Genomic DNA, 11,036 nt, shown 5'->3' on the forward strand with positions numbered 1-11,036 from the left:
TGCTGTGAAAAGGTCAATTTGGAAATAAGTTATAACCAAATACTATCAAAGCAAGCAGAGCTCATGCTACGCCCCAGACAAAACCAGACGATGCCAAAAAAATCAAAATGATGCCAAATTAAATCATGCAAATTTTAAAAGGTGTTCTCTAAAGTGTCCATGGTGTACCCCTCCGTTCTCCTCAATGACCATGAACTTTCATTACTTTGAGAGATTAATTTATTGTTTTGAGGCTTTATTTTGGCTAAATGTGTTCATGATGTCTAAAAAGTTGATGCTGCACAGAAGATTTGCCCTTTAATTCATGTTCTCATATTTGTGAAAACGAAGTTGTGTTGGAACCGTTTCCTTGGAGAGGAAAAAGAGATCATGCCGTTATAAGAAAATGCAGCATTTTTAATTTATTTGCTATTTATTTCATATTTGATACTGTCATTCACTCTTTTATTTCATTTGCATGGTCTGGATATCTCTGAACACTTAATTGAATGAAACACATATCCTGATATTGTTGAAAAGGTTGCGTTGTAGAGATTATTGTTATAGACGTGCTCTCAACATGAACTACATCAACACTGTGAAGCAACCCATACCTGCTCTGAATTGGAGATATTTCAGAAAAATACGGCAAATTAAAAAGCCTTTACAGAAAGCGAGTTACTTTAGACTCAACCTGAAAGATTATAATTACATAATTGAATAATAATAGGCCAGTATCTAATTTGAATCGAAACTCTTGTTTCCTGAAAATGAGTCCCACTCCAGTGCTGATCCATCGGTTAAAGACAAATGGGACTCGGTCGTTCATTAAAAACACATCAGAGGTAATCATTGACTACAGGAGCTGTCATGACAGCCACTGGAGGATAATATTAGGACCTTGTTGCCGCCACAGTTCCCACATTCCTGGCAGACTCCGCCCCGACTAGCAGCTGACGTCCAGGAAAACTCTGCAAACTTGCACTTTCAGATTGTACAACGACCTTTGACCCAAAGCTATTCCCAAACACAAAGAAAGAACACATTATTGTTACTACTTTACATCATGGTGAGGGAGTTGAGGATGAATGCTACTTTGAGTTGTGCTGCCCATTTTAATGGTTGTGTTTTCTGCCCAAGGTAGGAGCTGATCTCATTGTTTTTCTCTTGTGTAGTAAAACTGCACTGTGTGCTAAATAGGTTTGTCATAACTTAGTGCAGAAGACAATTTCTTTGTTTTTGATGCGTTCCTGCCTGTTTCTGCAAGTTATCTGGTTACTAATAAACCACATTTCCAGCATGGATGTAAATCGGCAAGACCAAAATAATCCAGATGTCTTTGTGCTACATGGCTTTACAAACACATTAAATCCAGGTCAGGCAGGAATGCAGCGAGGCTTCTGAAGTTAAAGTTGAAGCCTGTGAGACTGTCTATGGAAATGGGTCAGCGTTTGCACTGGCTGGATTTAAAGTTTTTTTGTTTGTTGTCCAATGGGGCGGGGGGACTGTAATCCAGTAAAATGCAAGGAACACAATATAAAAGCAGCACAAATGCCCCAGCTTAATGAGAAGTAAGGCTCTTACACCTCATGTCTTTTTATTTTTATTTTATTTCACCAGGAAGTCACCATTGAGATCGAGAATTTCTTCTGGCAAAACATTCAATAACACTATCCAGTGAACAATGGAGGATGTCTTCCTCTTTTGGGAGTACAGCAGAGCGTTGTGATAAACACACGTTTCAGGCGTATGCTGGTGGTGTCTGAAGCATTACCATTAATCTATACAAAAATAAAATAGAGTGTGTATTCGGTCACCTTTTCTAGCAAAAGAACACGCACTAGTGTTTTTCTGATTAGCACACGCAGTTCATCTTACTCATGTTTGTCAGAGACAAGATGTCAATACTTACCCACCGAGGTTTGTAGTCTCATTTCTAAATAATTTATTAGTTTACCTTTACACACACGTTTCAAACATAACGTGACCTTGAGCAGGTTCTGCACCGCAAGTTGCCACGGCGACCTTAAAACATCGGCATAAACATCTATTCATTTAACCTTCTACAAACATTTACTTTAGCAGCGAGCATACGCCCACCCATCAACTCCCGCAATGACACTTCCAATAAGGAAGCAAAAAGAAATTAAGGAAAAAAAAACAACAAGGTGATATATTTCACATTTTATTTAGTTCCACTCATTCAGCTTTAACCTCTCTAGTATCAGACAGGAACTCGTTCCATTTAGAGTCGTACAGCACAGCCTGCGAACGAGTCACTTACTGTCTACATCCACACAGATTTATCACGATGGCGTTACACACATGGCAAATACTTTCTACGCAGCATTCTCAAGGATGTACGTTTTTCGTGTGTAGAGGTTGTTCAGTTGTTGTATAAGCCTGGAGGGAACGGATAAATAGACACAACAGATCGGATGGGCTTCTGAAAAATAAGAAGCAAACCAAGAATCAGTCTCTTTGGTCATTTTACCTCATTTATTCGGTTTCGAAAGAGGAAACAGCTTCACACTGATCTTTCTGAGATTTAGCTTACAATGAAAACACGCAGTGATCTTCTAAATCAGGCTTGCTTTGCAGTGGACATGACTCCGTTCTTGAAATTGCATCCAACGGCTGGTCTCCAGACCACTGCGTGGCCAGATGCCGGTCATCTTTGTGAATTGCATACAAGTGCAAATTACCAATACATTTCTGCGGCCGTGTAACAGGAACGAAGTACATTAAAAAAAAGGTCAATAAACTTTTTCAGTCAGATTACAGAACTGAAGCTTTCAAAGATCTAAAATGAGTCTCATCTGTTGCACGTTGCCTGGATAACCGTCATTGGTTAGATTTTAAATAAAGTTGTAATTTTGAGTTCTTGAGGCATTAAGGTACAAAGTTTACGCTACAGATCTCTTAAAAAAAAAGGCATGATGTCTGCATCAACATCTTAAACTATGACTGTCTATGTTAAATTTCATAGTATAAAATGAATTTTAAAAAATCTGTCAATTTTTATAAAATGTAGACTAATAATAAGTTCGATTGTAATCTGATACACATTAGCTCTCTGTATATTTGAAGGAAAACAACAAACCGACTTGTTTGTGATTTACCAGACTAAATAATTGCATTTTAAACTTGGTTCCATTAGCTGAACAGTTCACATTGACCCATTTAACTTCTTGTTTTATGGTCATTTGGAAATCATCCCATAAAAAGCCACAGTGTCTGAAACAGGGTGGACAACACGTAAAAACACAAATAATCTCACAAAAAAAGGAACCAAATTAAAGAAAAACAAAAAAGAAGAAAACGAGGAGCATAATTATCATCGTCACCTTATCATTAGCTTCCCTCCAAGTCACATTTCTTTGAATAAGTCCAGTATACAAACTCCATGTGATGTTGGCACTGTTACTTTTGGTTGACTGCTGGTAATTTTTAGTTTGGTTTTTGTTCTGGGCGAAATGAAACCATCCGCAACCTACAGAGTTCAGCTCAGCACCGTCTCCTCCTGTCCTTCGGACCACTCGAATGCGTCCGGATCGTCCTTACATTCAACAGTCTCTCTCTAGGAACCACAGCAGATCCAGTTTTGTGTCAAAAAATATATAAAAAAAAAAAAATAAACTCCATCACTCGCCCTTCCTACTGGACGCACACGTACTTCTTCCACCACGACTTGGACAGCATCTTCATTTTATCGGCGGTGCTGCGGACCTTCCTCTCCCGGCGTGCCCTCCTGTCGGAGTGCCGCAGCCCCACGGAGATCGCCGCGTCGAACACCTCCTTTAGGTTCTTCTGAGTCAGCGCCGAGCACTCCACGTACGTGACGGCGCCCATTTTTTCTGCGAGCGCTCTGGCGTCCTCTTCCGCCACGGGCCTCTCTCTCCGCCGCGCCAGCTCGATCAGCACCTTGACGTCCTGCCGCAGGTCACACTGCGTGCCTACGAGGAGGATCGGGGTCAGGGGGCAACGGCGGCGGATTTCGGGGACCCACTTCTCCCAGACGTTCTGGAAGGAAGCAGGGCTGACCACGCTGAAGCAGAGGAGCAGGGCGTCGGTGCGACTGTAACAGAAGTGGCGGAGTTTGTCAAACTCATCCTGTTGGACACACAGAGAGAGAGAGAAAGAGGAAATGAGTAATGAGTAACGAGATCTCAAGGTGAAATAAAAATATTTCTTGTCAGAGCAAAAGGTCCACATGTGCAATAAACATGCAACTTAGTCTGGTGAAATGAATCTAAGCTACACTGCAGGACCCAGATTATGAAGGTGAGTGCTTAAAGTGTCACACGCTTTATTTGCTCTCATTTTAAGAAAGAAAGGAAGTAGTTCTTGCTAGTGTAACTAGCTAATCGTGAACCGCTAATGAAGCTAATGTTAGCATTTGCTTTCATAATTAAAAAAAAAAAAAAAAAAGCACTGTTTTGGATTTGTTAAAAACAGAAACTCATGAAACATTCACTCCATTTGTACAAATAAAAACCACCACCTTAGATCAACAAAACTAATTTACGGACCAGTCAGACATAGACTGACTAAACTGATTACATATTTATAACACCTTCATTTGTGAAACTAAAAAGATTCACCACTTTTATATTATTTGTCCGACAGCATTTTGGGTTCTCACTGTGACAAAGCGAGGGAAAAGGGTGTTAGAAAGCGGTCACCAGCCGCTACCGGGTCTAAAGCTAGCATTTGCTTTGCACCTTCCAATTGTGGTCGGACTAAAGGCCTATTTCCGGTTTCAAACTCGCTTGTACTGCATACGCTGTGGTTAAAATGCAACTAAATCCACAGTGACACTACATCAAACCCTCTCGCCTGCAAACAGACAGAATTTCACAGTTTGTTTTGTTACTACAAGTACCAATTTTCTTTAAGGATTTTGTATAAAAAATATATTTGAAAGGGTTAGATAAAAGTTTTACAGAGAGAATTAAAATACCTATGACTGAAGTTTTTTTGCCTCCCCTATTCTGACCACACACAGCTGTGATTAAAACACACAGTACAGAGAGTGAGGAATTGTGCCAAAGGCTGTGCTAAAACAGACTGTCTGAACACTGTTTATAATGTGGTAATTTACAGTATAGACAAGTCGTACCCATTCATTTAACTCATCTGCAGTAAATCCCTTACATTAACACATTGGAGCCACGGCGCTTTGACAGACACGGCCCTCCCACAGCCATGAGCTCGCGGATTAAAGTTGGCAGAAACCTGCAGCAAAACTGCTTCCTTCTTCGGGGTTTAACCCTCGCCTTCCCTGGACCAACTCCTGGACCTCTAAAGTCTAAAAACGCACTCTCTCTGATCTAAAAAAATCTCAACTTTTCAAAGCTGAACAGAGTGAAGCAGCAAACAAGCAAGACGTGGTAAAGATGTGGGTCAGTCTGCTCAAACATCTACATCCCAGACTGTGGAGCGGCTATGATCACCACCCTGGCTCCCCCTTTCATCTCTGTTCTTTCTGGCACATTCTCCCCTATTGCATCAGTTCAGCAACTGTTGAGACGATTTTTATCTAGCTATGTTTGCCCAAGCTTGTCCGCATGGGTGTGACGTGGTAACATGGAGTACAGCTTGCAGCGAGCCGTGAGGTTTTACACATATTTAGGGTTTGTCGAAAGGTGCCGTTCCAAAAGTCAAAACCCTTTATGATGCGGGATAGAACCAGGGGGCGCCTTTTTTTTTGTTGCTATTTTTGAATGTCAAACATGCTGCTTCCACAGCAGGGTGCTACACTCCTGAGCTGGATTACAAAGTAACCCCCTAGCATCCACCATGAAAATAATACTGGATTAATACATACATAATAAATTCATTTGCCTGGCAAATTGTTTCCCTATGGTGTCCGTTAGAGATTTGGACAACAGCAATAAATATATGACAAAAGCTGCTTTTGTTTACAGAAAATAGCGAAAGTTAAATTTCCAGTACCACTGGAAATCCACGAAGATGACATCTTTGCTACACGTGAATATGTCTGATTTAAAACAGCAAATCCTGACACGTGAAAGCTGAAAAAGGCAAAAACTCTTCTCTCAGATTGAGCTTAATCCATTAAGACTAAATGCAGCGTACACTGTCAGACCAGATGCTCTGTTTGCATGCCAAAGCTTTGACCCGTTTGATCAGTGTCAGACCGCGGTGAACACTTGTGTGCGGAGTCAAAATATCACAAAGATTTGAGGTGAAGCTTTGAAATTTGGAGAATAAAAATGCATTCTAATATACACACCTAGCTCAGGAGATTAAACCAAAGCGGGATTAAAATTTCACAGTACTCTTTTGGAGGCTAAAATTCTCCATTTGTGGTTCAATGTAGGTTTCACAGACATTAAAGAATCTCTAAAATCCATGTTTGACTAAGGCTCAGAAATCTGGGAAACTTATTTAAAATTTATTTTAAAAATTATAAAATTTGAAGCTAATTAAAGGGAGAAAGGAATTAAATATGTCAACATTGTTCATCAACAGAAATTCTAGATATAGTTAGCTGTTTGTCCATTTGATGTATCTTCGTCTCCCTTGGTTGAATCAAATGAAAGTTTTATCACCTAAAAGACAACAGTTTGTCTTGCAAATCATCCCCGGGTTGCTCCAACCACTTACGCTATTATTATTAACTTTAGATGTGGCACTTGACACCATGTAGCGAAGTAAGCAGCTTTTATTTTGAAGTATGAAAGGAAGCATTTCTTGTTTGAGTTGTTTCATTGACCCAGTTAGCTGACTTTTCGTCATTCTGGCTGACGACACTTTCTTACGTCAGCATTGAAAAATGCTTCACGTCCACGAAACTGCGATTTGGGAAGAGAAGTGAAACATCGACAGAATAAGAGACAAAATCATAACGGTTAGTACGTAATATCAGAATACGGAAGTGGCAGAAGTTTGTATGGGTTACACACCTCGCTATTGCGGTTTCCTAAGAAATCTAGACTGCACTTCATTACATCTCGTTCAAAATCAAAAGTAGTAAACTTCAAATGAAAGTTCACGATATCAGAGTTTGAGGAAAACATCCATTTTCCAAAGAAACTTGAGCCTATTGGAATTTAAAACGCATTATTTTGGAAATATTCCAAGCAAGAAATGTTCTCTGGGAATGATTGGCCCTAATGGGAATTGGCTGGAAATTGGAAGCAATTTAAGCATTTTTTTTTTTTGTCATGTACAAAAAATAATAACGAGTCCTTTGTTTTGGGCTCATAATAAGTGGTTTCAGTGTTCCAGAACTAATATTAGTACAATATGCTCTTCATTTGTAGCACTTAAATGCTTGTGGACTTATGCCTCATCAAAGATGATGCCATATGCATCTGTGGGTTCTCACCTGTCCTGCAGTGTCACACAGCTGTAGTCTCACTGGGCTCCCGTCCACCTGAACCACAGCTGTAGACGGAAAGACACAAATGTCAAAACGTAAAGCTAAAGGCGTTTAGCTTTACGTCTAAACGTCAAGCTTTTAACGTAAAGTACGTTTTTAACGTAAAGCTAAAAACGTAAAGTCTTTAGCGTTACGTTTACAAAACGTAACGCTAAAGACGCACAGTGCATATAGAATTACAACCTTAAATGCACAAAGAGTTTGTTCTGGGGTCAATAATATGGAGTTCAAATTTCTTGACAATATCTGGTGATACTTATTGGGAGATTGATGAAAGTAGCGGTATTTAAAATGTAATCAGTCTTTTTGGCAATATATTTGGTAACCCGTACTGTTAGAGCTCCTTAATGCAAACATATACCTGATTATAGCCTTCAGGGCACTTGGGAAGCAGAACTGTACTCCTTAACAGTACAACACATGCACTTGATCATATTTTCAAATAGATTTATATGGGGATAGTCCAATGAAAGCCAAAAGTAGGGGAAATTATTTGCACAACAGAGCGAACAATCCCAGTGAGCCTTGTTCTTTGCAGTAGCCTCTCTACGGTACACTAACTTAGACTGAGCACAAAAAACAACAAAGTAGATTTTGCTTATCTAGTAACTCTCCGTTTAAATAGGCCTAATTTTCAGATTTGGAAGAAAAAAAAAGAAGTGGATGAGTCACCTCGCAGCCAGTTTCCTTACAGGATCTTTTTGTTCTTTTCCGCCGACTGAACACAAAGCAAAGCAGCGGGCACATGGAAACGTTTCCAGCACGCCTGCAGTATGTGTGGTCGGTCATGCCACTTGATCAAAAAACGTTTTGCTGAAACATTTAATGCACCGGGGCAGCTATTGCAGCTTTCACAGAAGTGAAGAGAAAACAGTTGGCGGACATGAAAGAAGGAAAACGAGGGAGGGAGTCCCACTGGGTAATCATTTTCTAATATCCAACATATGATACTCTTTATTTTCTGGAGAAAAAAAACAAAACAAAAAAAAACTCCCCCTCGTCAGCCTCTTGCGCTGCGTCTCTCCCACCTGCGGCGTTGCGTTACTGCTCAGAAAGTCAGTTTTCCAAGGCGGCGTGCGTGCTGATTCCGGGCGCTGGGGGAGTGACATCACTGCTAAGGCCCCCCTCCGACAGCACAATCGCTCTCTGTCTGTTAAAAGGCGAAAGACAATCTCTGCCTCAGAGCCATTGCAACAGATGTGCCCATTCCAGTGTAGAGAAGAGGGCTCACGGGTCAAGGCCGACAACAATAGGCAGAGTTGTGCAATTCGAAACCCCTGAACCAGAGACACTTTCTGTTCTCTGAGGCGGGATTGAGCCAGCACTTGTCTAAGGGCGGTGTGTGTTCTCACTCAGTGATTGAATGGGCTTGGCTAGAGCCAAGTTGTTAATTTATCTCCTCGCTCTGAGAATAAACTGGGTTTGGAGGGAGGAAAAAAATTATAATAAAAAAAGTACTCGGAATAGTTGTTTTGCAGAAACGTCACTGATTTCTGCAAAAAAATAAAAAGAATATATATATATATATATAGGCTATATATACTGTATATCATGAAGTTTATATACACAAATTCCAGTGTGTATAATTTAAGTACTACTTTAATGCAACTGCAGCAGCAAATATTTTTGGGGTACGCATCAACCAGCTTTGCACATCTAGACTGTAGCAATTCCCACAGTCTCTTTTGCATGTAGGTAAATCAGGATTAATTGAAAACTTCTGGGAATATACAAGTGAATTTAAATGTGGACTTTGACTAGGCTGTATGTTTAGGGTCATCATTACCCAGCTGGAAAATTAACCTCCGTCTTTAGGCCACCTTCCACTACTGCCCTGTTAGTTCCATACATCTCAACGACACAGACTATCTGTCCCAGCACTAGAAAAGCATCTCCACAGCATGGTACTGCCACCACCATGTTTCACTGCAGAGACGGTGTGTTCTCTGCAATTTGCAGTGTTTTAAGGTTACATTTTATTATAATAATAATAATAAAAAACGTTTCCAAGTCCCACACATTGATGATGTGATTGTCAGAAAGAAAAAGGATAAGGAAAAAAAAAAAAGAGTTTGTTTCCATGACAGCGCTGATTTCAGGTGTAGGACAAATGTTTCCAAGCACAAACAATCCCTGCAGGGGCTAGTTCAGTCAGCCTGGAACATGGAGGCGTGCCAAATGGAAACCTGGCCGCATCAGGGAGGATACCTCTTGAGTTTTTACCTCCGATGGAGGACAGATAACAGGAAGAGCAAATACATCCATCATGCCAAGGAAGAATATGAGGAAACAGGAGGACTTGGGTGGGGTTGGGGAGGATCTGTGCACTCAAACAAGAGCAGCCAATGAAACTGAGACTTTATTCTAAGGTGTAAAATTAAATATTTTAAAAGTGTTTCATCAGTTCAGTTCTATATTGCCGTATATTGCTGTTTCAGTCGAGCCAGGACAAAAAAAATATGAACATAAAGCTTTCTCTTACCCGAAAAGTTATCAAAAGCAGTCGGGACGTATTTGGTCGGGTATCCATTGGTCGTGTAGCTGACCACCAGGCTGGTCTTCCCCACCGCTCCGTCTCCGAGGAGGACGCACTTCAGCAGCCGCTCCTGTCCCGACCCCTGTCCCGGCCGGGCGGGTTGGGGATTGTGCGGCGGCACCGGAGGGGCCATAGTCCGTCCGTAATCCATTGCGTCTGCAGGTGACATTCAATGTCGATTCACCGCGATCTCATCCACAGCTCGAGACAAAAAACACCCAGCATGGGAGCCGATTTCTGTCCTCGCAATAATAACAGAGCCGGGAGTCGCTTCTGATCGGGACTCAGGGCGTCAAAAGAAGCTCTCCAGTCTTCCAGCGCGCTGTCAGATGAGCCACTGAGACGGCAGGACGCCGAACCATCACCGCGACAATCTCACGCTCCGCAGCTCTCAGCAGCAGGGCGGGTCGCGTGCTCTTTATGTGGCGAGTAATTTGACTAATCCCACCCACTAGGGCCGGGCCCAGGGCGAGAGGGGCCCCGAAGCACAAGTTCATTTGGGAGCCCACCTGCAGTTAGCACTTTTAACCACAAGTCACCAGTTTCTGTTTGTTTTTGTTTTTTTTCCTTTTGCACAATATGAACAACTTGTGTTGGAGTTCCTCTAACAAGTGTCTACATCACTGTTTGACAATCATATTGGCTTTATTTATTAAATTAAAAAAGGAACAGTTTCCGGAAACTATTTTATGCCCACACAGTCTGATGATTATATCTTATTACTGTTTAAAAATGTAGTAGGCTTTGAGCCCCCCTGTCATCTTGGTGGCTCTAAGTAGCAGTTTAGTTTGCTTATACCACAGGCAGGCTCTGCTACCCACCTTACCTTCTTTTACACTTTAAAACTTTTCCTAACTTACCTGAGTAGTTTGTCTCAAGTAGTTAAAATACAAGCTAGCAACACAACTGATGTGAGGTCACTGTTTTATCTGGAGCGGGCATGTCCAGACTCGTCTTCAGCGACATGCTACAAACCACCTGGATGTTAATTTTCAACATGTCATATGAACTGAAACCTCATCCTGACTCAGACTCCCTGGCCTATTTAAAAGCATCCGAGACTGTATAAAAAAGAACTGCCTATCGACTGATAGACGGATCTAAACGGAC

The 11,036-nt window shown here is 41.2% G+C and overlaps 1 protein-coding gene across 1 annotated transcript; it reads right to left on the reverse strand.

The window, feature by feature from the left end:
• Positions 1 to 2,151: 2,151 nt before the first annotated feature.
• rhoub (ras homolog family member Ub) lies at positions 2,152 to 10,335 on the reverse strand. The gene is made up of 3 exons (XM_028044623.1): positions 9,873 to 10,335; positions 7,337 to 7,395; positions 2,152 to 4,092 (listed from the first exon to the last, which is right to left on the reverse strand). The coding sequence occupies exons 1-3, from the start codon at positions 10,093 to 10,095 to the stop codon at positions 3,637 to 3,639; spliced, it is 738 nt and encodes a 245-aa protein (XP_027900424.1). The 5' UTR covers positions 10,096 to 10,335; the 3' UTR covers positions 2,152 to 3,636.
• Between the last annotated feature and the right edge of the window lie 701 nt (positions 10,336 to 11,036).

Source organism: Xiphophorus couchianus, chromosome 18, assembly GCF_001444195.1.
Source record: "Xiphophorus couchianus chromosome 18, X_couchianus-1.0, whole genome shotgun sequence".
In the NCBI taxonomy this organism is placed as follows: Eukaryota; Metazoa; Chordata; class Actinopteri; order Cyprinodontiformes; family Poeciliidae; genus Xiphophorus; species Xiphophorus couchianus.

Coding starts and splice junctions, on each gene's coding strand:
- rhoub (XM_028044623.1), bottom strand. CDS start 10,095: ATGTCACCTGCAGACGCAATGGATTACGGACGGACTATGGCCCCTCCG. Junction 7,396..9,872: donor TGCTTTTGATAACTTTTCGG/GTAAGAGAAAGC, acceptor TTCCGTCTACAG/CTGTGGTTCAGGTGGACGGG. Junction 4,093..7,336: donor TGTGTGACACTGCAGGACAG/GTGAGAACCCAC, acceptor TGTGTCCAACAG/GATGAGTTTGACAAACTCCG.